Source organism: Haplochromis burtoni, unplaced genomic scaffold (genome assembly GCF_018398535.1).
Source record: "Haplochromis burtoni strain Fernald_Lab_line unplaced genomic scaffold, NCSU_Asbu1 Contig_30, whole genome shotgun sequence".
NCBI lineage: Eukaryota > Metazoa > Chordata > Actinopteri > Cichliformes > Cichlidae > Haplochromis > Haplochromis burtoni.
In genome coordinates this window covers 699,438-727,268 of record NW_024582391.1, presented here as the reverse complement: position 1 = coordinate 727,268, position 27,831 = coordinate 699,438, and the positions used below count along the sequence as shown (strand labels likewise).

The following is a 27,831-nucleotide window of genomic DNA, read 5'->3' as shown; positions in this document are numbered from 1 at the left end:
GTGCGCCTTTCAAAAACACATCTGAAGTGAACAAAAGGGAACAAGGGACTTGTGTTTGAATAGGATGAAAAAGAGATGTGAGACTGGAAAAAGGAAATCACACGTTTTATTGGAAAGTGTCAAGAGAGCACGTACCCGTCACAATAAAGTATGCAAAGTAGATCACATAATGAAGTTTGAGGTGAATATGATTCGCTACAGTGAAGCAAAGCCCATCCACTCTTTTTTTTTTTTTTACCCCTACAGCCTGGCACGCAATAATTTAATGTATCAATCCAAAATCATATTTCCTCCAGGTTGAAATTCATAAGCGGGGCACGAATCGGGCCGTGCCGTTCTACCTGCAGATTAAAATGACATTGATACCGGTGGGCGCCAAATTGAGTTCCCTGAATGAAACAGGAATAAAAATCCTATCTTTGCTGTGCTCGGGAACACAATTAGTTCTTTAACAAGCATTTGGAAAAGTGCACTGATGCTTGGATGGATAAGGCCCATGCACCGGGTTTTTTCTCCTCAATGCAATGTAAGGCATTTCAATAAGATTATTACACTTTCAGATTCATGCTACTTCAGAATGCATCCCGTTTGTGTTGTGGGTAGAAACAGCAGTGAAGTCTGAAGCCAGATTTTTCAGTAAGTCACCTTTATACACCGAGCTACAGCTACAGCAGTCACACAGGTACACAGAGTCTTTTGTGTGGGTTTTACAGCACTGAAGTCGATTAAACGTGTGAGAAACTACAGCATGACTTCATGTTTAAAATATTGCACAAGTGTAACAATTGAAGCTTCCTGGAATCCAGTTAAGCCTATTTCTAGGCAAGTCAGAAGTCAAGCTGAGATTCAGTGTGTATTTCAAGTTATAGTCACTGATTTCAAAATGGAAGAAAACAAAAAAGAAAGACCCGGACTTCACTCCGAGCACCAGAAACATCAAGTCAAGCTGGGTTATTGCTTCTGTTTTTGGATAAAGAGCGCTCCGTGCAGAGAGTAAAAGCGCCGCCAGCGACAAAGATGCAGGAAGTTATAGAAGACTGAGGGCTCAACACAAACTGCGAGAGCATGTTGACAGGAGCGCTACTGAAGCACAGAAATGACCTGACAAGTTCACTTAAGGATCACACAGTACAGCAACGCAGGGCTCAGGAGCTGGCAGCAAGCTAAAGAGGACGAGTCTATACTGAGCTTATGGACACCAGCAGCACGTAGGGAATACTGGAATATGATAATGCACAACACATTCCCGTTCACAGAGTCATTATTGCTATGCTCTTGACACTTTACATCCTCACAGAAAAGGCAGAAAAAAGCAACATGTTTAAAAAAAAATAAAAATCCACTGTAAACACAGAACAAGGCAGAGTTACAGTTTCAACTATACTGGAAATATGGAGGCTGGCTGTGAAACTGAAAGCATCAAAGGTAACAGGCAAGGGAGCGAATCTCAATCTGTCAAAGGTTTCCCACAACGCCTCAGACGCCGTTTGAAGCGCTCACCGACTGGCCCGGCAGCCCGCTCGCTGCACAGGTGATATGACGGAGATTTGTGATATGTTCCGATAAGAAATCTTCCAAATATTTGACCAAAAGGATAAAATAAAATAAAAGAATCACAGAACTGTCTCTGCCAAACTGTAAGACACATTAGCTAACAACAACAACCTGCAACACAGGTCACTTTAAACAGGCCACAATATATTATTTACACATCGTATTCTACAAACGGTTCTATTCTCTTGTGACTTTACAAGTAACATTTGCAAACTGAGTTTATCTACATGCAAGAGCGACGATTCAGCAGTAACTAAACAACAGTGCCGTGATCGGCAGCCCCGCGGCACACGGGTCAGAAATATATAGAGGAGGCTGGGGGCGGACAGATCGGACGAGCCTTGTCACAATTCACGATCCATGCTAAATAAGTGAAGGGTCAGACGCAGAAGGTCGGCTGTGTGGCCTCGTACACGCGTGTTCAGATGACATGAAAAGGCTTTTATGTGAGAGTAACTGAGGAGCAATTATTGTCTGAACTTGGAGCTCACTGCTGGAAAGCTGCGAAGCACACGACAAGCAAACTGCTCGACAGAGGAAACGCGCGTGTGCGAGGCCACGGGTTACAGTGCAGACGTGTGCTGCGCCGTCTATACACGGAGGGACTCTGATCACTTCTCCTGCAGCAGGGCGGGGATGTTGATGTTCCAGCCGATAGCCTGCCGGTCGAAGCCGCACGTGAACAGGTTGCACGACTGGTTTTCTTCATTCCACGCCGTGCAGCACACCATTCGCCTGTGACCCTGCACACACACACACACACACACACACACGTTTTAGTTTATGGTAACTGATGCTGAGCTAACAACCGCCTTCCCGTCCAGGTTATTCTGCTCTTACCATTCTGTTGCTGCGTGGAAGTCTGGCCAGCCTCACCCCGCTCATGTCAAACAGGCGTACTTGTCGATTGTCGTGTGGCAGAGCAATGATCTTCTGGTTGGCAGAGACGCTGATCCTGAAAGATCAGATGTAGTCGCACTTTAAACTTGAGCCAGAGTTTATCTGCTGACCCGAGTTCTCCTGATTGACTGGGCCGACTCTATGTCAGTGATTTACTGAAAGAATAGAATTTAAATCTAGCCACGTCTGAAGCACATTTTCACTTTCTGTTTGCAGCACAACGATGACACAATCTTGTCTGGTAAATGGTGGTGTGGTGCACTTTAAAGGAAGATGAAGATAAGGAACAATAACCATGTTAATACGAACATCTAACTGCCTTAACAGTACATACAATGCTTAACAAGTTTATTAGACCAGTGTTTCCCCACCACTGTCCTGCAGCACGGAAGATTATCTGGTTCCACCTGATTAGCACTCTAACAATTACATTCTCTTCCACTAGAGGGCACTACAACTACCTGCTGAAGAAGATGAAGATGAAGAAAAACAATTACAAAATAGTCATGCTGTGAGACGACACAGCGCGTAATAGCAATAGATCAGTGGTTCCTGGGTTTGATCGAACCCCAGGGGTTTGGTGAGTCGGTCTCAGGGGTTCGGCAGAGCCTCCGCCGTGATATGCACGCCTCATTTTGTGCACCAGTAAAAAACATATGTATGTCTTGAGTTTGAAAAAAATCCTATTTTATTTTTCACTAAAGAGGAGTTCAGTGAATGCGCGTATGAAACTGGTGGGGTTCGGTACCTCCAACAAGGTTAAGAACCACTGCAATAGATAGTTATTTGAAAAGAAAAAGTAGTCAGTCTGACCTGGTTCCTGGAGAAAAGCATGAGTAGAAGAAAGCACAGAAAGGTACACTGGGGACAAACCGAGCCAATTCCACTATATCTGGTGCGTGGGGAAAAATGATCAATATGCTTTTTGTGGCATTTTTGTTTGGTCGTGTGCGGTGTGATTTTTCTAATGTGAAATATGTGCTGTGGCTCCAAAAGGTTGGGAAACACTGTTTTAGATCCCCAGTCACTAATAGAAAACACAAGTATTTAATAAAAAAAAAAAAAATGTATGCCAGAACCCTCTGGAAGGCACACAGTCTTTGCAGACTGCTAAGGATCAGACATCCAATCAATATGCAATCAATTATATATTTCTAAGCATAAATGACAATCCAACAATATAAACTTAACACTGGACTCCTCTGAGAAGTCCAAAATTAATTAAGTGTAACATTCATCCATCTATCCATTCTGCTGCTTATCCAGGTTCAGGTCACGGGGGCAGCTCAGAATTCCCTCACCCTCTCTTCCAGCTCAGACGAGAGGTCTCCTACCAGCAGGACATGCCCGAAACAACGTGCCAAGGATGCATCTGGAACCATCCTGCTTAAACCACCTCAACTGGCGCTATTCGATGTGGAGGAGCAGCACCTCTACTATAAGTCCTTCTCAAATGATCTGCAGCTACCCTTTGAATCAAACTAATTTCCACCACTTGCATCTGCGACCTCACTCAAGAACATTCAATAACTAAAATTTATTTTTCTATTCAGGAATGCAAGTGAATAACTGTGATTTGACATTTAATCAAAAATAACAGTGCGCTTTATTCTTTTTTTCAGCTTTAAAAAAAGAAACCCAGTGAATTTCAAATTTCGTGGATAACAACAGTAATTACATTTTAGCATTAAAAATATCATTTTGACTAAAGAGCTTGCGCATGCTGGTAATTACAAGTATTGGTAGTTACCATCACTTCTAATGTAGAGCAGCGGTTGCATAAACCGTACATCGGGTGGTTTTCTAATACATTTGTTAAGCATAAAGTATAAAGAAAAGTATAATACACAAAGAAAATTTGATGCCCAAAATGCTGACTTTAACTACATCAGCCTAAGTTAATTACTTGTAAAATTTTAATTCAATTTATACTTTATATTGAATAAATAAACCTCAAAGCAATCTACGACTTTAAATTAATTTATAGTGTTGACAACCACTGACAGAGCGCTCAACCAGCCAACATATCAATTTAACACCATAGTTTGTGACGTGCAGCACCGCGTGCTACAGTTTCTCTCCTCCTGTCACCTACCTGTTCACAGCTGAGTCAGTGCGGATGGTTGCTATAGGCGACCTCATGTTCTTCAGATCCCACACCTTGACAGTACGGTCATCACTTCCTGAAACCACATTGTCACCCACTGTGAACACCGCAGACGTCACCGTGCTGCAAGACAAACACACACAACAGCGTTACACACTTGTTACGCACGAAAGCGTGCAAGCAGCAAACGGAGGTGGTAATGAGCTACTGTATGGTTTTCTATTTCAGAGATCATAGTTGCACATCTCTACCAGTCACGGAAAGAAGAAAGTTTTCTGAGTGACAAGTTACTAGTCACCCCCTCCCACAGGGCAGTGCTATTATTGTTAATACATAAAAGATGACACGAGCCGCACACATGCGTCACGGTGATGTGCAAAGACACTTGGAGCCACAGAGGGTGTGTCAGGTACAACACTGTAAAGCTGACACTGTGTGCTTCTTCGTTTATGATGCGACTCTGCATTGTTAAAACCTTACAAAGTGTCATTTTGCCACTTGAAGTTGGCAGCATCTCACTCGTGCACAGAGGATGTCACAGAGATGCGGCAGTCGGGACAAAGTGAAGAGATAAATAATGACTTGAAAACATTCACACCAGCAAACGTGTTTGAGCCATCAGGATGCTGTGAACGATGATTTCCTCTCGATGCATTGGCATTTAGTCACATTTTCTTTCTTTCAGTTTACGATTAAATGTGATGAAACACATGCTCCGGAGTTTGGGAACATTATACATATAACATAATACATGCAAGTGTAATACACGGTTGCTCCTGATGCATTCATCAGAGCGTGAACTTTAGACAGAAGCACTTAGAAATGTAGAGCAAAGTGCTTGTATGAATGTATAAAGCTCTTTGAGTACTCAAGTAGAGTGCACGAGCACTATATAAGAACCAGTCTGTTTACCGCGTCCTCTCAGAGCCTTTTGAGGCAACCTCAAGTACCCATTACTTGCAGCACTTTCGATGTATGCTTGGGCAGCCCTAAACTATACACAAGTGTTTTATTGTTATGGTTTTTTATCCAATACAACGGAGCCACACCAATACAGTATATATATATATATATATAGATCCGCGATAACTCGTTAACATTTGACTTTATAGTGGAAATCTCCATGTGTTTGAAAACTTAAATGTTCTTTTGTCATATTGTTAACAAAAACAAATGTGTGCTCAAATTCAGGCAGTACTTTATTTAGTTGATCCTGTTGACAGGAATGTTGGGCACACTGGAGGCAGCAGTGCATACACCCATCCCTTCCTCCGCCCCCCTATATTCAGCCAGGCATGATTCCTCTTTAGGACTAAGGTCAGGCCTATCCATACATTTAACAGATCTTTAGCATTTTGAATCTATTCTACTCATTCATGGAGGTAAGTAAAACCAAAAGCCTGAATAGGCTTCCTCGTTCTTTATTAAGGTTCGTGTTGCCTTTACACACACACACACACACACACACACACACACACACACACACCACTATCTTGGGTTCTACATCCCATCTTTTTAGGTAAAACTGGCTTCCTGCTTAATTTAAATCGACATGGCATTAAGGGCTAATTAGCGGACTAAACTTTGTGCTATTAGGGAGGCTGCGGCTCAAAGAAACTGCTCTATCGTTACAGGCACCTTCTGACATTGCAGGGTACAGCCCACCTGGGAATAAACGGAGAGCAGGGAGAGATAGCGAAGAGGAAAGATAGGAGGTGTGTTAGGTGGGAGGTGTGAGGGGAGTGTAATCAGACGAGATAATTGATTAAAAGGTTGATTAAGGTTAAAGGGTTTTTTAGAATGGGTGTGAGGAAGGAGGGGAGTGTTCTGTAGTACTTAATGCTTTGCAGTGTCTCTGACAGCCAAGGTCGAGACTCTCTGTGAGACTTTAGGTGCTGGAGAAGAAGCGAGAGATGGCCGTTCACGGTTCGGCAGGATTTACACCAGCACTGAGCGTGCGAGTACAGGCTGCAGTATTCTCCTGAACAATAGGTGTCATGACTCATATAAGATGTGAAGAAAATGCGAACAATGCAAAACTTCCAACTTTTGACCAACTGTGATGATCTGAAACTCAAACTTGTTCTCACAAAGAAAACAGATCATTTCAATTTGATTTCTACAGCAACAAATCACAACAACAGTCACTTCACGGTGCGTTCCATTATAAGGTAAAGACCCTACAATACATCGTTTTATCTCGCTGTCACTCACTCGTGTGAAAGAGTGAATCTCGAGAAGGCAGAAAGCTACAATCTGCTGGTGCACAGCCACTCGGTGAGTGTTTTCTTGGGGCTGTGCTTTTTCAAAACAGAAACTTTATGACAGCCTCATGTGATACGTTTAAGCGACATCACAGCCCAGGACACACCTGTAGCTTCAACATCTACAAAGAAAGCCCTTTGGACAGTTACAGCTAGTCTTCACGTGAAGCTTCGGCTCAATCTTCAAATGAAATTACTTCCCCGAAATATAAGACATTTTTAACAGCACTCTGAATGCCTTTGTGTTGCTGGGTTAAATTTTTCTGTGCATTATAAATGCAAATATCACATGAAAGCAGTGTGTAAAATGATCTGGCTAGACTTATTATAACAGTTTGTAAGACTCCTTTGTATTATTGACATTGACACCAAACTGCATGTTAATTTTTCTTACGTAAAACTGTTAAGTGGACTGGATTTCTGTTCTGGCACTGAGGCTTTGGTCTAAACGACTGCATTTAAATGTATGGAAATCTCAAAGAACCTTAACATGTGCTCACTGTTGAGTGGGTGAGAGCATAAGCCTAAAATGTTAATGAAAATATTCAGGTAGCGACGACTAAGAGGTTTAAGAGCACTCTGTTATTTTGCCATGCTGCAGATCTGACAGTCGCTGAGAACCCAGTAAGTGCTGTTGTATTCCTCCAGAGACAGGATGTCACATCTGCATGCAGACACACGCGAGCACACATACGTACAGAGTTGCATTTCTCCAAAACTGCAATCAGATGTCACCGAAAGCCGTCGACGGCAGCAGAGACAAACGTGACATGGCAGTCCGTCTGTAGAGCAAGTCCGCTGTCATTTCTCGTTTGCTCTCGGTCGTTTTGTTAGCTCACGCGCAGTTGTCATTACACTGCAATTACGGCGGGGGTGGCGGGACAGAGGGGGCGCGCGGCACTTTTAGCTGCCAAGGTTCGCTGTCAGGGAGCGTTAGCTGTAATTGCCAGTGAAGACGGTGAAAACGAGAGGCTGTCTCCCCTCTAGCTCTCAACCTCGTCTGCCTATTAAACTATTCACACTCTACTCTCTCTGATGTTTCCACAGGAGGGACGCGGAGATTATGCCATTTATGCCACACCATTATGTCATGTTGGAGATCCTGGGGAATTAGTAGGAGGAATGGCAACCTGTTAGTGCTCTAAGGCACTGTTAAAACAAGGATACCTCACAAGTAGTAAAGTGGGGAAACTGTAAAAACACACACAGAGTCAATGAGCTTCTTTCCAGCGTCCAGTCCATTATGCTCTCCTACTCGCCCGAACATACAGCAAAAGCCATGAGTTGATAAACAGAGTACGCCTGTGTCAACTCCTCTTCTGCTTACTACTCCTCCAAACCATTAAAGCGAGTATTTAGGACTTTTTAGCATATTTGTTGGACCGAAATCACCAAGATATCAACACTGAGATCTAATCAGATTCTGTCTTATTATGTTTCCAGGCACTTGGCAGCAGTGTCACCGTGTTCTTTATAAAGTAAACAACAGGACTAAATATATTTAATAATTACTGAGCAAAAGGCCGAGAATGGATTTGCAAGCATTTAACAAACTAAACCAATTAATTCATCTTTGAAGTCTACATTGTGTTACTTGTTTACATCTCAGCTAAATTAGTATTGTTGGGTTTTCAACTCACTGATGCACACCACATGAGTGAAAACATGACATCTGAAGACTTTAAAGTTGTGTTCTTCTGAGATGGGCATCGTCTTCCATTTATACATATTTACAAAACTAAACTATTAATCAGCAACTTGAAAAACAGCTCAGCTGCATTCTTATTTACACTGCGTCTGTCAAGTGGCAGAAATACTATTACAGACTAGGCTTTTTGCAGTCCTGTAATGAGCCTGCAGAAGTTTGGGGAATCATTATGTCTGCCTGAAGGTCTACTTGTTGCTTTAAATGCAGCGCCACAAAGAAAGTGGCCATCTGTGAAGGAAATAAGGATGGAGGGAAGGAAAGGAGGGGAGGAGGGCTGTTGTTAACTGTGAAACACTGGTGCTTAATCTCATTACAGCAATTGTCTATGGGAGAGAATTAGAGTGGGATCTGCGGGAATTATACATGTTGGGGTCGTACATAATGAGCTCTGCCATAATCCCCCCACTTGCAATCAAAGGCTGCCAGCCAGCCGGCACACGCATGTAGGCACACACACACACACACACACACACACACACACACACACACACACACACAAACAAACACACACACACACCCACCCACACACACACTTACACACTTGCACTTCTTGTGCCTTTTAAAGAGCACTGCCATTGAAAGCCACAGACAAGCCTGACAGTCATCGTTTTGAAATGAGCGGCTGCAATTGAGTGTTAACAGCGAGCGAAGTGCCAAATTACACAGAGTGGGGGGATTAACGCAGAAACGGACAGATAAATGAACGGGAGAGGGAGGGAGAACGAGAGTCGAAGAGCAGAGAGGAGAAAGAGAAGCAAACTGTTGAAGTGAGGAGAAGTGCGCCGTAATGAATGAGAGGCAAGTGGAGGATTTGGCTTAGAGCAACAGGGTCTGTAAATTAATGTAAAAGGAAAAAGAAAATGTTGGAGGGATTTATGGAGGTGAGATGCTACAGCACCACCCTGTGGGCAAATTAAAGACTGCACCCACATTTAAGTATCTGTCAGGGAACCAGGAAGGAGGAGCGCGGGTGAGAGAGAAAGACTCACTCAGTGTGTCCCTGGAAGACGTTGACAGAGTGGATGGATGGGTCTCTGAAGTCCCACAGTCTGAAGGTGGTGTCTCTGGATGAAGTGACCACCAGCCGCTGGGTTGGGTGGGTACAGCAGTGAGTCAGCTCCTGGTCATGGCCTGAACACACACACACAGCACATTGTGTTGCATAAAATCACACCTTTTTAAGTAATCTCAACATAAAAAAACAACAAAAACAACAGCGTGTGATCTTTACACGTCAGATTTTCTTTGGATTAAACCAGTGTAGGTGGAGCGTGGACAAGAAGGTGAAAAATATGAGGCTGAATGTGATTTCATGGAAAAGAAGAAAGCTTGTTGGTGCTATTGCACTGACCTTTTTAGTAAAATTCAACCTGGATCGTTTAGTATTAATAATGACTTTTTAAAAGTTTTAAGTTGGCAGCTTTTAAAAAAGAGTTTGAGAAACACTGAAAGAAGCAAGCTGGCTCCACAAACTACATGGATTTTATAATGCCTGTACCCAACATCAAACATCAGCATGGAGGAGAGGAAGGCACTCACATTGCTTAGTGATGACAACATTATCACCTGTCCAGCAGACAAGGGTAGGTGCACGGTTTTGCTAAACCAGAAAGACTATCATGAGAACATTTTGTCACTGCTCTATCACTCCAGCCAATCCAGGAGAAAAGGACAACTGCTGCCTGAGCAAAAACCTGTAGTGATCCCGTATGTGTCAGCAGTACTGGAACAGCTGAAACACATTTTCTCTAAACACCCTGTCTCTGTGGCTTTCAAACCCCAAAACACGCTGCACCAAAAACAGGTCAACCCCAAGGATCGGAACAGAGTAACACAGTGTACGCTGTTAAGTGCCAGGAGGATTGCCATAATTTATACATCGGGGAAACCAAACAACCTCTGGCTAAGTAGATGGAACAACACAGAAGAGCTACCTCGTCAGGCCAGGACTCTGCAGTCTATTTACACCTACAGGCGAGTGGACACTCTTTTAGTGATGAGGATGTAACATCCTGGACAGGGAGGAACGCTGGTTCGAGCGAGGAGTCAAGGAAAAGGGAAAGACCATCTCTGAATCAAGGAGGGGGCCTAAGGGTACATTTTTTACCATCCTACAATGCTGTGATTGCAGCCACTCCCCAACTCTCTGTGAATGGTACTCATGGTCATTGATCAGTGCTTGTTGATCAGTGGTTATGAGATTTTGCACATTAATGACCGACCTCACAGCCCATAGTTCATCAGTGGTGCTAGTTTCAGTCATTGTGCAAATGTACTGTTTATAAGGTTGGGGAAACCTGCAGCCAGCTGAGACTGAAGAAGTCACTTGGATGAGTGGTTTTTCCCACTGAAAACTCTACGTCCAGATGAACAGAATCAACTTTCTGGGATTTCCTTATCTGGATGAGTGAGCATGCATCAAGATAAAATGTCTGTAGTTTCATATTTGACCTTTAATAACAGTCTGGTTGAACTGTAGAGTGTCATACAAAGTACACTAATGAGGAAGAAAAATAACAAAAACCCTGACTTCTGTTTACGACTCCTCTGCCATTACATACCAGTGAGCGTGTGAACCAGTTCAGAAGTCTCAACCTCGTACAGGTTGGCAGCACGATCCCAGGAAGCTGTCACCACTTGTCGGCCTCCCACTAACCAATCAGCTGCTATTACGACGCCCTGGTGGCTCTTGAGTGTTGCAGTAGCAACCCGGACCGTGGGCACTTCACAAGGGCCCTCGCCATCCACCTCGCCTTCCTCTCTGTCCGAAGAATCCTGGTCTTCATCGCACGGAGCCTGTGAAAGACGCAAAACAAAAGCTCAGTCGAGCTCCTGTCTTGTTTTGGTTTGATTCATTTGAGAGTAAAGTGACCTATTGTAGAAACACTGGGAAGAGAACAAGTTCAAAGCTACTCACACTGACATCTGGTGGTGGCTGTGGGGCTGGAAGCTGCACCATGTACCGCCAGATGTGAGCCGTCTGGTCCCCAGAGGCTGTGGAAAGTACAAATCAACAAAGAGCACAGCTCACATCTACACACGAGTGACTGCTGGAGGCAACAGATGCAGCAGAAAACGGTTGAAACGACGACAAGGAGAACAAACCTGTTGAAACAGATGCTATATTTAACGTAGTCGACTTGACAAGTCAAACATGCATTCAAATGCTTACCTGTGAGTGCCATCTGCTCTGTGGGGTGGAATTTGATGGAGTTGACTGTGCAAAGGGAACAATGAAGAGACGTCATCTAACAAGCCGTGTAAGCAAATGTTGACAGACAGTGTTACATCTAAGAATACGCTTCGAAATGCTTCTGCCATGAGCCAGTGTTTATTAACAAGAGATGTCGCACGACAGGCTGTACGTCACACTAAATATTGTTATAAGCACTCAGACAGGCTATTAAAACATTCTATTAGAAAAAATATAAACGATTTAGAATAATTTTTGTGTACGGACTTTGTGAATGTCTGTAGACAAATAAAGCTTTTGGCTGCGATTACCTGATCCTGCATGGCCAGCATACCTCAGCAGACATTTGCCCGTCTCTATACTCCACAGCAGCGCTGAGTGGTCTGTTAAGAGAGAGCAGGTATAAACAACATGCAGCCATTTCCATTTTTACAGTAACCAGCTAATGGTTTCACGCTGTATGATCCTGCCTTTATGTAATGGGCTGTATAGTCTGAGTGGATGTGGTAAGAAATTTCTGGATTGTTTAACGAGCTTGCTTAAAGATAAAACGAGGCCAACATGTTGTTTCTGAAGGACTGGTTTGGATAAATATTGATACTAAAACACTACTTGCGCTGCATCACCAGATGTAATCAATCATCTTAAGTATGTTCTCATTTTCTGCTAATTGCACCGAGGCATCACAATTAATTTGACAAAGATATAATGATGCAAATATTGCTTGCAGCACCTTTAGTCTTTGCTATTTATTCTTATTTAAAACTAGGGTGCCACATGCTGCCTGTGTGTACAACAAAGCTATCATGATTGATTTATATAGTCTGTGAAGGGACTTTTTTTTTCTACCTGCAGAGGCAGTGCCCAGCACCACTGGCTGAGTTCGGGTGACACTGAGGTCCCAGATCCCATCGCGATGGCCCACATACTCCTTGAGCAGCTGGCACAAAGCCCGGGAGCCGGTGGTGGCTTTGAAACTGGACACGATCTGAAGCGAGTGTGAGGGAGAGAAAAGTATAACGGTTTAACAGCACTCAGTTAAATTATTGAAAAATGTAAATGTAATTACACTGATTACAAAATATAAGAATATGTAGAGTTTAACTTGTAGTTCTCCTGTCTTACTGCACAGCTTCATTTAGGCTCCGTAAATACTGATATAACTCCTAGCCAACACCTGGCTACATACAGGTATTGCCAGTTAACTGTTACTCGTTGTCAAACACAGTAAAAGCTAATGTGTTGCTTGCCAGATTAGATCAAGGGTGTGTATCACAAAACAAGGTCACCTGGAAAGGCGTCTTCTTAGGAAATAGGTTAAGTCTCTTCGAGGTGTCATTAATCCTAACTGTACAGCTAAATGGCTCCAAAGCAATTTAACTTAAGGACATGGGAACAAAGCCAGCCTGACATTTCTCCCACATGATCATAATGACGGCAAAGGTTTTCATTAAAGAGATGAGCAATAAGAATAATAAGTCGTTTTTACTTTTGGTGATAATTATGTCAGAGATAAAAAAAGGTTTTACTACAAACTGAAGTTCGATAACTAATTACAATGGAATATTAATTGTGCACGCTGTTTATGAATTCAGTTAATTACAAAAGCAACATTACAGCTTTATCGCGTACCTGTTTTGGTTTTCAGCACAGACTACCTGTGCTGGTCACCCTCTGCATTGGCAGGTCGAGCCTTCCTTAACTTTTAACTGTTTTTAACGTTTATCAGTTTATAACCGCTCGTGTTGAAAATGCCAAACACATTAAAAAGACTTCACTTTGTGGTAATTCTGTTTGTCTAAACACATTAGTTATATTATCGGGAAGTTATTTGAATATCTCTATACTGTGTTCCTCTATTTAAAGTTATATGTTTTCATTGTTAAATGTCAGCTTATCAGAATAATTTAAACTGGCTTTGTGATACAGACCCCAAGTGTGTTTGTACACTGCGACACTTTTGTGTTTGCCATATTTGTGATTTCAGATTGCGCCACACTGCATGTCACTAGAGTATCAAATTATTGAGAGGACAGATTGTGATTGTCCTTGTAAACGACCGGTGCAACCTCTAAAAATAACTAGTGGTCTGATTGCACATGGACCCGTCACTGCAGGCTACCAGATAAACAAACTAAAGTGCAGTTTCACTTGTCACAGAGCTGTCACAGCCAGTGCTTTACATGCTGCTGCAGACAGCTGACCACAGCAACAAGCTAACAACATTGCTAGACATTAGATGCAGCAGCAGCAAAGTATTTGGTTCATGAGTGCCAGACTGTGTTAATATAAACTCTTATTCTGTCCAGAGTGTTTATATTCACCTTGCGCTCTGATGCAACCTTACTATACACCTTCTGTTGTTAGAGCAAAATAGCAGACAAGATGAGTGAATAGCCCAGTCAATGTCAACCCCGTACAACACTGAAGCTATAGTTAGTGAGGATCATTAGTTTCAAGTCCCCTCCATCTTTCCAAAATTAGTTTTTGGTCATGTTTCTTAGCCAGCTGAGAGGTTAGTGGTATTGTACATAGCTGCTACTTCTGTCATGGGGTTAATTAAAGAAGCCTTTTCTTGATTCCCTCAATGCTCTTTTCACTGTGGCTATATTCAAGGTTTTTCTCTGCATTAAAAAAAAGCAGAACAGCATTTTACTTAGAACACAAAAGAAGAGAAAAATGATTCTCCTATTACTGTAAATATAGCAATGGAAAAAAGATAAATATTTATTTTAGGTATTTTTCTATTTTACTAATTTTATCTGCACTCGTGTAATTTTTAGCTCACACCAGTTTCCTCTCCTCTGCTCTCACTGTGTGTGCATGAATGTGGAGAGGAGCAGAGCAAAGCAGGTGAAGTGAAGATAGAATATGGTAGCTTTTTCATTACAACAGATTTCGATCAGACAGAGATCAGCCCTGAACGTTTTAACCAGATGTAAAGATGCTAGAAGCTATACTGCTAGTGGCAGGGATGCTAGCTTGAGGGCATCAGCTGTGCTGCTGATGTTTCATCTGTAACCTGATGGCAAGTACAGATACAGGTTTTTACCAATTAGAGAGGAAACACTTCATCTAGCTTTATAAGACAAAAGGCAGCAATTTTTCAGATTAATGAAAAACCTGATGTTATTTTTTTTCAAAATCTGAAATAGTTTTTGTAAAACTATCTGTTAATTTCAAAGGCAGAATAATAGTAATCATTACTAACAACATCTGTATGGGAAAGACAACAAAAAGAAGCTGAAAGCAGACCTGTCCAACATAACCCAATTCGGGGGAACACTGATCAAAACAACCCCCCCCCCCTTCCCCCCCAAAAAAAACAACAACAAAAAAAAACAAAAAACCACAAAACACTAATCACTGGTCAAGTTGCCGGTTAACTGTGGATAACATAAAATCTGAAAACAGGAAAAACAGCTAGCTGGCCCAGTCAAAACAAGGTATAATGTGCAGACAAAATCTTTTATATCAATTGTTTGAACTGTGCAAAAACTTAACTGTAAAAACAACAAAACTTTATGAAGGCAGGGATCGTGTGCCGGACTATTTTTTTAAGGCGACCAGCAGAAACATGAAATTACTAGCACAAAAGTTCCACAGAAATCATTGTTGATAGATGTATTATGTTACCTTTCGGGCAATACAATGTTGCTTCCTCATTAGAAGTCTTTAGGCCTAGTCTTTGTGCTTAGCTAAGCTATCCAGCTACTAACGTCAGCTCCCCCCAAAATTGGGACTGCTTTTGATCTTCTCATCTAGCAAGAAGGTAAGTGTAGCCAACTGACACGGTGTTTGAAACAGCTGATGAAAAGTGACTCAAAGAATCGCCAAAGTAATGAAAGGCGATACAAAAAAGGACAAACAAATAAAATAAAAAGTAACACTTTGTACATCTAACAAATGCAGCTTTGCCCAAATGACTTGAGTATGAGTGCAGAGCAGAGAAGGAGTCAAGTTCAGACTGCAGTTAAAGAGACATTCAAGCCACCACCGCCTCCCCCATGATGCTTAGTGGCAAACAGAGCATTCAGGAAGTTACCCATGAATCTCCGCCCCACAACTCCCATGTTGCCACACTGAAGTTGCGAGGTCCACCTAATTTGCCCTGGAAAGTGTACAAGCACTGTGTCAGAGAGTCAAGAGATTACAAAGGACAAAGTCATGGGAGATGACATTTTGTGGTAAATGCTGTAGTAAACACACGATTTCTTTTACCCCTGTGATTAAAATCTTCAATCATATCAGTGAATTATTTGTTTACCCACATTTTTTAAACAGATTATGATCTCCTCAGAGGAAGATTCTTCCTTCCTCTCACTCAGCATTACAGGGGCTTTCCACAGTCAGTTACTTCACACAGGCCTGAATCCCAAAAGCTCAAATATTTACACACATGACACGTCTTACGAGCTCTATTGAACAGGCTAACGTGGCTTGTGCCAGGTACCTTGCTGGTAGAGGCTTTGTAGGTCGTCTTCAGCTTCTGTGACAGTTGACTGGTGCTGTGGCTGGCTGTGTGACAGAGACACAAAGAACAATGAATGAAATTCATTACCCAGTGACAGAACTCTTGCTTGCTTTTATTCACTGCTGCAGTGACGGCCTCGTAAAGTGTCAAGATTTTAAAATAGCACACACCTCGACAATACAAAGCCTTGTTGAGCGTTTCTAGTTATACTATCTACACTGAACATTTATGCAGTGTAAATGTCCCCGTGTCCAGCAAGGACGGAGCTGTGAAAATACTGTCGAGAGCTCAGCTTCACAAAGTGTGATCACCAGTTAAACTGAGCTTATTTTAGAAATCCAGGCTGCCTTTAAGGATATTAGGTGTCATAACAGAGGGTTTACATAAGTCTGACCTATGTGAGTGTCTCACCCCAAGCATGAACATCGATCAGTTTACAGAACGTGTCATCATTGTTTGTACAATTTTTATATGGCATCTTATAGTGATTCACAGATTTCAGTCACTTGCTAACCTGGTGGGCAAAACGTTCCTCCATCATGACAGCCGATAGTGGACACTCAGTAGTACTGCAGGACTAAAGTATTTGGGGGGGTTTTCTCACCTTGCACTGCTGCCAGGCTGGAAGCTTACAGCTAGATGTATCTTCATATGTATTCCAATCTCATGTCTTGTGGAAATTTACAGTGTAGGGTCAGAAAAGTTCCAATAACATGAATTTGTCACATTTGTCATACATCTAATGTCAGGTAAATTGTTCCAACAGTTTAACTGAGACACCACTGACACCAGGGCTGCTGAGGAGAAACAGGGACTGGTACGTTTAGCCTGTAAGGCAGGGTTAGTTAAAGCTTATTAGTGCATCTGATAGCACAGGAACCTTCTGGTATTTTCGATAAGTTAAACTTATAGACTTTCAAAGGGCCGCCATACTGTTTTTGCCCTCCAGGTGGGCATGTGCCTCGAGCTCTGAAGTCAAATGAAAACTATGGATGCTGCAGTGAAAATCGAGGCAACTGTTGGCATTGAAAACACATTTACTGAAAACAGGGATACACAGCCAGGCGGAGGGTTACTGGAGAGTATTTTCACCTTATGGAGGCTGCTGGATGCCCAAATAGTAAAATCCAAGTAAACATTAGCTCCTAGAAAATGTTCACTCACCCTGTACCATCATACAAAGAAAAAACAGGTGGCTCATGCAAATGTGTAGCCATGCCATATAGCAGCCTGGTCAGCATATAGACACAACATAAACAAACACAGCTGGTACAAACATCTGCCATAAAAAGAAGTTAAAAAAAAAAAAAAAAGAAATGATAAATTGTCTTTTTAGGCTGTGCAGGTAGAGTCTGCCTGTCTGAGAGAGCCGATAAAACATCTCAAATTAAACTTTGTTGCTTTCATTAACCTTCACTTTAACTCTTATTCATTACAGCATTTTTTAAAGGTAGAAAATATCCGTGTCCTTCGCTATTTTATCTTAAATATTTTAAAGTTATTTTGGTATTATCTATAATTTTGTAAACATTTAGTTGCTTGTATCTTTGTACTTCTCTTCTTTTCGAATGCTATCGTATGTTTGAGTGATTTGGGGGCACATTTCCCTTCAATTTATGTTCCTGGACTCCTGGTAGTTTGGGTCCAAAATGGTTTTTGTGATACTTTTTGAGAAATGTCATGACATGGATGTGATGCAGAACACGAAAAGCTGGCTAGAGACAGAGTGGGAATGCCACTGTTTGTAATATCTCTCAGGAGAAATCAGTTTACTGAAAAGTCCCACACCCCTTTGTGGGTGTTACGGTGCCACTCAGCCGGCGAAATTCACCGCCTTTGTGATGCTGGCGACTCCTCTGTCTTCAGCCTGTGGCAATAACACTGTGTGGACTGTGATCAACAACTTCCTCGAGTTTTAATCAGCAGTTTAATCATTTACAAACGCCCTACAAGTCACCATTTATCTATCTGCATCGTGACTAAACCACAGTAACTCAAAGAACAAACACAGTTTGGCTTCCTAAAGGTAAAAATAAAAACAACTGCTCATATGTGTACAGCTGTTTTACGACAGTCTGTCACAAAGATGACACATAAGTAACATGCCAATTTAAATCTTTATGTTTATCAGCTCCCAGGGAGATTACTTCAGCCACCATGGGATGAGATATCCACTTTAAACACAATCAATATTTTCCATTTCAATTTCCAAAGACTTCTATTAACTGTACTCAGTGTAAATTACAGACTTAAATAGATTTGTGTTGGAAATTACGGACCTTTTGTTTTCAAGGCTCCCTTGGTGGGGTCTCCTCCCTCAACAGCCTGTCCATCTCCAGTCAGCCGCTCATTCAGTGATTCAATTTCCCGACGTACTGCAACGTAAGACAGCGATGACGTGTCAGTATTTAAACACTGAAAACGTCCACTCAGTAAATGAGCACTGATGCGTACACTGTCAGTTACTCACATTCAAGGTTTTCTATGTAGAGATTCTCAAACTCCCGTTCAATCTGACCAAACAGGTCAAGAAGATTGCTCCGCAACGTGAGAGGCAGCTTGGAGTCCTGGACAGACAGAAAACAGAACCAAACACACAGTAAGGTCATACACACGGCACGCTTCAAGGTCAGGAATGTAGAGCAGGAATTCGCTCCACATCCTCAAGTGTGGCGTAACATAATGTAGCATAATGCTATGCCAAAAATGCAGAACTGTATAACAACAACATGTTCTGTTATTACAGTCGGAAGTGAAGTTTGTGACTCTTAAAGGTAAAACGTTTAACTGAACACACGTGTTTACGCGATTTAATCGGGCAGCAGATGAACTTGTGCGAACTCTTGGCCACAGTTTGAGCTACAGAGCTACAAGCTAAAAACAAATAACTACACAACAGGAGTGTCCAACCAGCCTCTACTAACTTACCTCCATGGTGCAGTCCTAGATGTACCCAGTTACCAGCTGACCGCCAATCTCCACCAGACTAGCATGTGAAGACACATAAAAGCTGCCATGAAAACACTAGATTCAGAAGGCTGCGTCTCACAGCTCCCCGAGCGCTGCTGCTCAGTCCTTCAGCCGTCCAAAGGAACGATACCAAACACTTCACTTGTCACCCTTCAGCTGAGGCACGTGTTAAAAAACCAACCGCTTGGCACAATGACGTTAGCCGCATGACCATTCTGTCATCACCACGTTCACACACTTTATCAAAAAAAGCCCAAACAAATAAATAAAGGTCATTTAAGAAGTAACAGGCAGGCCTTGTGAATTTAAAGCTGCTTTAGTAGTGGCACTTAAACCTGCAGCTTACTCAGGCCAAAGCCGGCAGCGTTAAAAGTGAGGAAGAATATCTGTTCTGTGTAAAATATGGGTCCATAAAACTGTCTGTGTATGTGTAGCCAGTGCTGCAGGGAATAGAGGAGGTACATCCACAGCGCCAGCCAGTCTTGGCAATAAACAAAAAAGGACTGTTGAAAAGACTAATCAGACCTGAACAAGCGGCCCATATTAAAACTTGATGAGACAACAGGCGAGTGCAAGCTGAGCTCTACTTTTAGTGGCTGACAAAGCGCAGAAAGTAAAAGGCAAAGGATTTCCATGGTCTGGCAAACTGACAAATTCAACCATCCCATTTTTGAGAGTGACTGATAAGTAGGTCATCCAACGTGTTTTTCATTTTAACCCTACACGTTGTCTATCATCTCCCCCGATACGAGAAACCTGTCAATACAATGTGAAACACTCACAAACCATCTGTTGGTCTTATCTGGGAGATGACTTTCAATAAGGTCGCTGTAAAGCCAACTCCCAAAAGTTAACAACCAAGATATTCTTGATCAAACAGAAACAGTTTTTATTATCTCAGAAGGGAAGAAGCAACTGGTCTGCACCAGGAAATGGCTGCTCGTGAACAGGTTCTCAGTCTTCCCTTTTCTGGAAGAAATAAATCAATTGTAGAACTAATTTAGAGAACCGTGTTTGGAGTAAGTTAATAACCAACTTGATACCAGAGACACAGGCGAGTACTTTGTTTTAAAACAAAGAAATGAGTAACCAAAGTCTAAACCCACAGAGGACAGAGACAGCATTAACTTTTTGACTAAGAAATATCTGCCCAAAACTAAGAAACTGCAGCTACTGTTTCACAAAGAGGAAGAAACTCATAAACACGTGAAAGCGTGGCGTTGTTGATGTTGCAAGTACAAAATAAAAGAAATGCTGCTTAACCGGCTCATACTGTACTCTTGTGAATGAAAGAACCAGCCTCGCACCAAAACAGCCTAACAATAAAAATGCTACTTATGCGAGAACAGCCTGCTGTGTTTTAAAGTGAAACTGTGTGTTTTACACCTAACATATGTTATTACGCTGTCTTCAAAACTGCAAGTTAACATAGATTGCTTGTCTGCTGTTGTCGATTTGCTTGTGTGTAAATGAGAAAACCCATGGATCCATGTCTTTGTGTATTTCCCCCTCACCTGTCCATCCAGCATGTCTCCTCTTTGGATGCCTCCCGGCCTCTCCTCCGTGCTGTTGGTGCGCCTGATAGACAAACTGTGAGCCTTGCGCTTCTGCTTGGGGTGACGGGCAGCTGAAGCAGAGCCGCTGCTGCTTCCGCCCTCCACAGGCATCCCTCCTACCTCGTGGGTGGCCCTGCCCCCTGTTCACACCCTACCTGAGAAACAGGTAAACACTGGCTGGACTTTCTGGTTGGCTGGTTCAGGCTTTCAGTTATCGCCACCTGTCTGTCAGTGAAAAGAAAGGAAAATGCAGGTTTAGCCCCATTACATGAATTCTTTAAGGTAAAACAACCTAAATTCTAAATCCATTCAAAAATCCCAACAATTTAACTATGTGTTCACGTTATTCTTTTACACGGGGAAATAATAGATATAGAAAGTGCATTTAGACCTTTTGTCCAATTAATAAAGAGTCCCGAGGTAAATGGTGTCGCCTGAATTTACAATAGACAGCCAGTAAAGCCTGAAAGACCCGATCATCTTCTAAATCGTACATTTCTTTGCCAGCAGATATTACCACATTAATTACAGGATGTTATTGAAGTTCTGCAGCGCTGTATGTCCGCTGCTTCCGTTATTATAGCGCAGTATGATAGTAAGCCAGAGGACAACGGGTAATAAATATAAGCCAACAGAAATTTTCTAGGGCAGGCAATGATGTGTAATAAATATTAGCTCGCTCGTTATATATATGAGCGTGAAACTGAGACTGGAAACGGTAAACACGCCTGAACGCGTCGATTCATAAAACAGTACGTCTATTAACTACCTATGAAAAATTAAAAGGTAATTTGACATCATTTTGATATACAGGTACACGAAACGAGACGACACTCACCACTGTCATTACCTGACTGAATCTATACACGCCAAGCAGCCCGAGAAATTACTAGAGCTAAACGCTAGCACGAGCTAACTGCCACATATCAGCTTCCTCGCGGCATCTTAGACCAAACAGCGCACAGCAGCTAAAGGACACGACGGGTTATATCATCTCTAACGTCGCACGAGCTCGTGTACGCTAACAAGTTTGCATTTTTGACAAGGCTGTGACTCATTAGTTTGGAAAATGGGTGATCAATTATACTTTTATTACAAAAAGTATCAGATTTTTATTAGAAAATTTTGACACATGACGTATATTATTTGTGCACTCTACTTCCGTGTAACGTAGACCGTGTTTGCACTTTGTTAGCCAATGAGCTGTCTCGCGGCTGGGAGGACAACGAATGAAAAACCGTGAGGTTAGTAACTTCTAAGCGCTAGTCGTTCTGACAGACTGCGCCCTAAAACACCGTCGAAACACGGTAAAAGACGTGATTTGCAAACCTTAAAGAAAGTACAGCTTTCGTGAGTAATTGAATGCTTTGTCGCTTTCTCTGTAGCGTGTATATACAACAGCCGGTGCATACTTATGTTCAGTTGACAGAAGCCTGGGTGGCGCAGATGTGCTGTGCAGTGGTCTGATGGCGTGTTGACAGTCGGGGCTTGGAGGAAAACATGAAGCAGAGTCTACGGGAACGGAGCTGTTGGCTCGTTACCATTTTCAGCTTAGACCTTAAAGTTGTTTTATGCAATTGCATTTTAACTTGGAGTGTTTGGGGATTTGTACTTCACTTCTTGTTTGCTCCCTTATTCCTTTTATTTTGTGTGGCCACTATTAAAAATATGAGTTACCAGGTAGAATAAATGTTAGATGGATTCATTGCACCATCTTGTGGTACAACTTGGTATTGCCCTTCTTTCTTCACCTTCTTTAAATAGCTTTAGTAAACAGGTAAGGAAGGTTTTGACGATGAAAATTTAAAATAAGTAGCTTTAATGTTTTATTAATACATAACTACACTTGATTAATATAACGCAATCATACTTGTGTTTGCGTAAACTTTGGAGTAGTTTATTCCTATACAATGTTCCTAATATATTTATTTATATTATTATTTATTTTTTTATTTTTTTTATCAAAGTTGCATCATCGAAATATGTCCTCCTCACTGAATTAAATATATGTAATATGATGCAGTTCCATTATAAATGCAGGGCCAGACTGTCACAAGTTCTTCGGGTTGCCTTTTAAAGATGGCTGTCTGCATATTTATAAGCATATATGCATAGTACACTTATGGAGAGGTGTAGCCACAGTTATAAAAGTGCAAAAATGTCTCTGTTAGATTGCAGAGGCAAAACAAGAGGGGCATTTTCCTGGGTGTAGAAGTGGATCACTAGCACAATAGCCTCATCACATTTTCATTTTATTTGTTTTGCCATTGTTGAGTAGAGCCATGCTTTAAAGCTAGCTGTACACCTGGTGAATCACCTTGTACTGGTTTCAAAGAGACATGAAAGATGCTTCCCAAAATCTGACCGTATCGGCTCAGTGTCCTCCTGATTACCGTGATTGTTGCAGAAGCAATCATGTGAATGATTAATGGAGCTTGAACTGCATTAACTTACCGGAAATATAGGTGTTTGAGAGTTTCACTACCGAATTGTATGAATTAGTGTAATTTACAGTCAAAACAGATCAGTAGAATTCAGTTGAAGGGACATAGTGGGCTTGATAAGCGAGCCTGCACCCTGTATTAAGTTCTATGGCTTTCCTATATGGATGTAACATGAACTGCACTTGATCTAAAACAGGAACCTTAATGCTAAAAAAAAATCGAGTGTTTGAACAGCCGAGCTCTCTCTCTCTCTCTTGTGTCATTGTAAATTAAATATATCTGAATTATAGAGTGGTGGTAATCTGGCAGAATAACCTTGTCAAGAAGCGTGATTTAACCTTCCGATCCCGACCCACTGCGATCCTGGCCGTTTTTTTTACCGACAGCCACACCCCCGGTCCCCGTGATTGGTTTTCTGTTTCTCTCAGGCCATGGCGCGGGCTGTGTGGGCGGTCCTCCGGATGCTATCCAGGGAGGGAGCCGCTGTGCTGAAATCAAACGCACCTTGTGCCACCACAGGAGCTTTGCGGCGATCCAGACCTGCGTGCGCAGCTGTTACTACCTGCGGCAGAGCAATATCCAGGTAAGATGGAAGGACGTAGGTTTCTGAAACCGGCCCAAAATACTGAGTTTAAAAGCCAGCTAACGGTTAAGCTTATTAGCCGTAAACAGGAAGTAACGCTGTTTTTTGGGCTATTGATAGCTGAGTGCCGCAGCGCGTTTGTTTGTATGCTCCGGGTTATCACAGCTACCAACAAAACTCAGGCCAAATTCTGTCTAAAACAAAGTCTTGCTCTTGACATAGCTTTACATAAGGGTTAAAGAACACACTGTTATGGTCGTGGCTCAAATCCTCAGTATATTGTCGCCAGTACGGCATGCTTTATATGTTGTAGCAGGTGTATTTAGTAAACTTTTGTCTTAATATAAAAGCTATACCGAACTAGCAAGATACCAACGTTTCATGTGTTTCACTGTTTCAAAGAGGGTTTCTTGATCATTTCACGGAGTCTCTTGATTTTGGATTTTCAGTGTTATTGCTATACAATATTCCTTGAGTGTGAATATTGAATCCTAAACTTGGAATAAAACGCAAGGTCCACTTTCTAGAGCTTTCAGAAGCACCTCACAATAATCATTTTTTCATCTACTGTAAAACTACAGAAAAAAAATACAACGGTGAAGCCTGTCATTCAAATGAAAAGTGCTATTTAAAAGCCAACACTGATAAATTGGTGAATCATGAACTGTTTGCTACCCTGTGCGCTGCAGTGAAGTCAGACACCTGCAGTCTGCAGCCAGAATGCCCGAAGTAACCACCGATCACCTGGATGAGAAGCAGGTGCAGCTTCTGTCCGAGATGTGCATCCTCATCGACGAGAACGACCTCAAGATCGGAGCGGACACTAAGAAAAACTGCCACCTCAACTCCAACATCGACAAAGGTGCCTGTCTTCCACATTAGGATCCACACAGGTATTGTTCTGCATCACTCATTTCTATGCATGTTGTTTGTTCTTGCCAACAGGTTTGCTGCACAGAGCCTTCAGCGTCTTTATTTTCAACAGCGAGGAGAAGCTGCTTTTACAGCAGAGGTCTGACGCCAAAATCACTTTTCCAGGTCAGTCTCTCTACTTTTAAATTCTCCTGCGGTCCCCTCAGAGGCTGCTTTATCGAGGCTAAGCAGTATTTATAGGTTTTAACAATCCTCTGTGTCTCTGTGTGTGTTTTTTGTGCAGGCTGCTTCACAAACACATGCTGTAGTCATCCTCTACACACAGACAGTGAGCTGGAGGAGAAGGATGCGTTGGGGGTGAGGAGAGCTGCTCAGAGGAGACTCGGCGCAGAGCTGGGTATTCCCATGGAGCAGGTGTGTGGTTCATTTCTGACTTCTACCCACACTGGAAGAGGATTACTAAGGATTGTGGCAAATCTTCGCTTGTGTGTGATCTCCGCTTTCCTGTTTCTCCTCAGGTGACTCCAGATGAAATGACATACCTAACAAGAATCCATTACAAGGCCCAGTCCGATGGGGTTTGGGGAGAACATGAGATTGACTACATCCTTTTTGTGCAGAAGGTAGTGCTGTAGTATCTGTTAGATACAAGTGTATGCAGTGGATATAAATGGTGTGCATGACCCTCAAAGCTTTTCCCTTGTGTTACAACCTGCACAATTCAGTTGAAAAACATTCAAATCTGTTATGGGAAAACTCTAAAGGACAAAAAATGGACAATAGGCTGCTTGCATAAGCATGCACACATTTAAACTAAAACTTTGTTGAAGCAACTTTTTATTTAATTACAGCATTTACCCTTTTTGGGTAAAAATCCATCAGCATGGCACATCTTGACTTGGATACATTTGCTCACTCTTCCTTGTAAAAGTGCTCCAGCTGTCAGATTGTGAGGTCATCTCCTGTGCAAAACTTTCACTAAAAGAAAATATTTCCTATCTTGATCTGGATATATGCTTGGGGTCATTGGAGGTGAAATTCCTCTTCATCTTCAGCTTTCAAGCAGATGACTGAAGGTTTTGAGCCAAAAGCGACTGGTGTTCATAATTCCCTCCACCTCGACTAAAGCTCCAGTTCCAGCTGATAAAATTCAACTTCAAAGCATGATACCGCCACCACCATGGCTCACCATGGGGATGGTAACATGCTTTTGAGAGACTTTAGCTTTTTTTTTTTTTTTTTTTTTTGCAAATTGTGCCTGGGCTTGGATGTCTTTCTTTGTCAGAGAAGGCTTCCGTCTTGAAACCCTGCCCCATAGTCCACACATGTGACAACATACAGGATGTTGTCATATGTAGCACACAACCAGTACATGCCGAATATACCTGCACATCCTTCAGTATTGCTGTAGGTATCTTGGCAGCCTCCCTTATTGTACGTTTTTAATTATTCATATTTTTCCCCACAACAGATCTGTTTGGTTTTCAGATGAATTGTGCAGAGGTCAAAGTTCATGTTAATCGTGGGAAAAGATTTGAAATAATTTTTTGTGGTCTTGTTTTTTTTAACATCATAATAACCTGGCATTTTAACAGGGATGTGTACACTTTTATATCCACTGTACTCAGTGATTTTTGTTTTAACCTGAAAGGCTAAATCTACCTTACACAGTGTGCAGGCTTGATGTGACAGCTTCATTTCACCCGTGTAAATAACAACCCTTGGCCCGAGTTTACCTCTGAGTACATGAGTTCTGTGGATTTAAAAGAATAGCTTCATTTAGGAATATGCTTCATGTACACAGGATGTAATCATTAAGCTCTTCAAACTAACTTGTGGTCACTCTGCAGGACACTGATGTGAGGTGGACCTGCCTCAGGTGAAACTGCTCTAATGTGTGTGTTTGTGACTGGCATGCAAAAATTAAAATGCGCATAAATTAGGTGCATGTTAGCTCAGTGAGTCACTGACCACAATCATACAACTGAATATTATCACCTTAAATATTAAGGTGTTCTACAGATACAATTCCATGATGATTTAAAGTTAAGCCCACATTAAACATGTCCAGTTTTTCCTATAATGAGGTCAGCGTATGTGCAAGTAATGGCTCATGACTCTCTATCATATAGAGAGCATCCCTAATGTGGTCTCAAAGGCATACAGCTCTGGGTATGAGCACAGAGGCCTCATGTTTACAAGGTGCAGACAATATGAGAGAGTACCAGCTTAGAGGAAGCAGGAATGGAGCAAAAAACATGATTACTCCTGAGCAAATTAACTTTACAGACAGCTGTTTTCATTTATCTTGATGTAGCGTGTATCTGGATTTCATTTGTCTGCGAGTCTGCCTTTTGTCTATCAGTCATGCATCAAAGACAATCCTTTCTTATGCCTCTCCACAGGACGTGGACTTGAATCCAGACCCCAATGAGATCAAAAGCCACTGTTATGTGAGCAAAGAGGAGCTGAAGGAGATGTTGGAGAAGGCCAAGCGCAAAGAACTGGAGATCACGCCCTGGTTCAGTCTCATTGCAGAGACCTTCCTCTTCACGTGGTGGGACAACCTGCAGAACCTCAAACAGTTCATGGATCACCACAAAATCCACCGCATGTAATTCTATCCAGGATCCGGCTCCTCTTCCAGCATTTCAAGCTCTTTGATTTATGCAGAACTGACATAAAAATACAGTCGGCTGAGCAGCTGGAGAACTGAAAATAAACCTCCACTCAAGATGTGAGGTTTCCACTAGCTACTTTGGAGAAGGTGTAGAGCTTCAGCACTGTAACGCAAAGTAAAGAATGTCTTAGTCATGTGATCTATAAGGTGATTTATGTAGGTTTGTAGCACTGAGATGCATCCATCTTCACTGTAGATCAGACGTTTGCTGTAGTGCTCACGTGTCATCTTTCAGGCAGTAGTTCGGATGAGCTGGGTTCACAGCCTGAGCAGAAGGTGATGTTAGCAGGAAATGTGACACTAAATAAGAACAGCTCCACAAAGGCAGCAACCTATTTTTATATAATAATGTGAAGTGCCTGATTATAGGTCGTTAGCCTGAGGGGGTTAGTATCTCTAAGTCACAACTGCTATCACTCTGTATTGTTGACAGTGACATCAGTGAACAAGCTGTATCTTTGTACACTTTTACACAATAAAGTATTTGTGTGAACTTTGCACGAGCATTTACTTTTGAATTTTAGA

At 42.1% G+C, this 27,831-nt stretch overlaps 2 protein-coding genes across 8 annotated transcripts; one reads left to right on the top strand and one right to left on the bottom strand.

Moving 5' to 3' along the window:
• Positions 1-88: 88 nt before the first annotated feature.
• Positions 89-22,260, bottom strand: wdr37 (WD repeat domain 37). 5 transcript variants are annotated; one of them, XM_042219250.1, is made up of 15 exons: positions 22,139-22,260; positions 20,685-20,951; positions 18,671-18,767; positions 18,480-18,575; positions 16,180-16,244; positions 15,772-15,837; positions 12,576-12,714; positions 12,038-12,109; positions 11,706-11,750; positions 11,451-11,527; positions 11,095-11,329; positions 9,523-9,664; positions 4,550-4,684; positions 2,395-2,509; positions 89-2,297 (listed from the first exon to the last, which is right to left on the bottom strand). In XM_042219250.1, the coding sequence occupies exons 2-15, from the start codon at positions 20,835-20,837 to the stop codon at positions 2,166-2,168; spliced, it is 1,569 nt and encodes a 522-aa protein (XP_042075184.1). In that variant the 5' UTR covers positions 20,838-20,951; positions 22,139-22,260; the 3' UTR covers positions 89-2,165. The 5 variants fall into 5 exon arrangements, with proteins under 5 accessions (XP_042075184.1, XP_042075186.1, XP_042075183.1 ...); XM_042219252.1 differs by having other exon boundaries at positions 22,056-22,243; XM_042219249.1 differs by lacking the exon at positions 22,139-22,260 and adding an exon at positions 21,565-21,820.
• Positions 21,941-27,804, top strand: idi1 (isopentenyl-diphosphate delta isomerase 1). 3 transcript variants are annotated; one of them, XM_005918418.2, is made up of 7 exons: positions 21,941-21,970; positions 23,599-23,753; positions 24,443-24,615; positions 24,699-24,791; positions 24,910-25,040; positions 25,145-25,249; positions 27,032-27,804. In XM_005918418.2, exons 1-7 carry the CDS (start codon positions 21,956-21,958, stop codon positions 27,242-27,244), a joined length of 885 nt encoding a protein of 294 aa, XP_005918480.1. In that variant the 5' UTR covers positions 21,941-21,955; the 3' UTR covers positions 27,245-27,804. The 3 variants fall into 3 exon arrangements, with proteins under 3 accessions (XP_005918480.1, XP_005918482.1, XP_005918481.1); XM_005918420.3 differs by having other exon boundaries at positions 21,960-22,076; XM_005918419.2 differs by lacking the exon at positions 21,941-21,970 and adding an exon at positions 21,975-22,033.
• The last annotated feature ends 27 nt before the right edge of the window (positions 27,805-27,831 follow it).

Excerpts from the sequence above, each read along its gene's own strand:
- wdr37 (XM_042219250.1), bottom strand. The coding sequence starts at position 20,837 with ATGCCTGTGGAGGGCGGAAGCAGCAGCGGCTCTGCTTCAGCTGCCCGT. Across the intron at positions 18,576-18,670 it reads CTACATAGAAAACCTTGAAT|TACGTCGGGAAATTGAATCA; the intron begins GTGAGTAACTGA and ends CTTACGTTGCAG. Across the intron at positions 9,665-11,094 it reads ACTGGTTCACACGCTCACTG|GCCATGACCAGGAGCTGACT; the intron begins GTATGTAATGGC and ends GTGTGTGTTCAG.
- idi1 (XM_005918418.2), top strand. Across the intron at positions 24,792-24,909 it reads CGCCAAAATCACTTTTCCAG|GCTGCTTCACAAACACATGC; the intron begins GTCAGTCTCTCT and ends TTTTTTGTGCAG. Across the intron at positions 25,041-25,144 it reads TGGGTATTCCCATGGAGCAG|GTGACTCCAGATGAAATGAC; the intron begins GTGTGTGGTTCA and ends GTTTCTCCTCAG.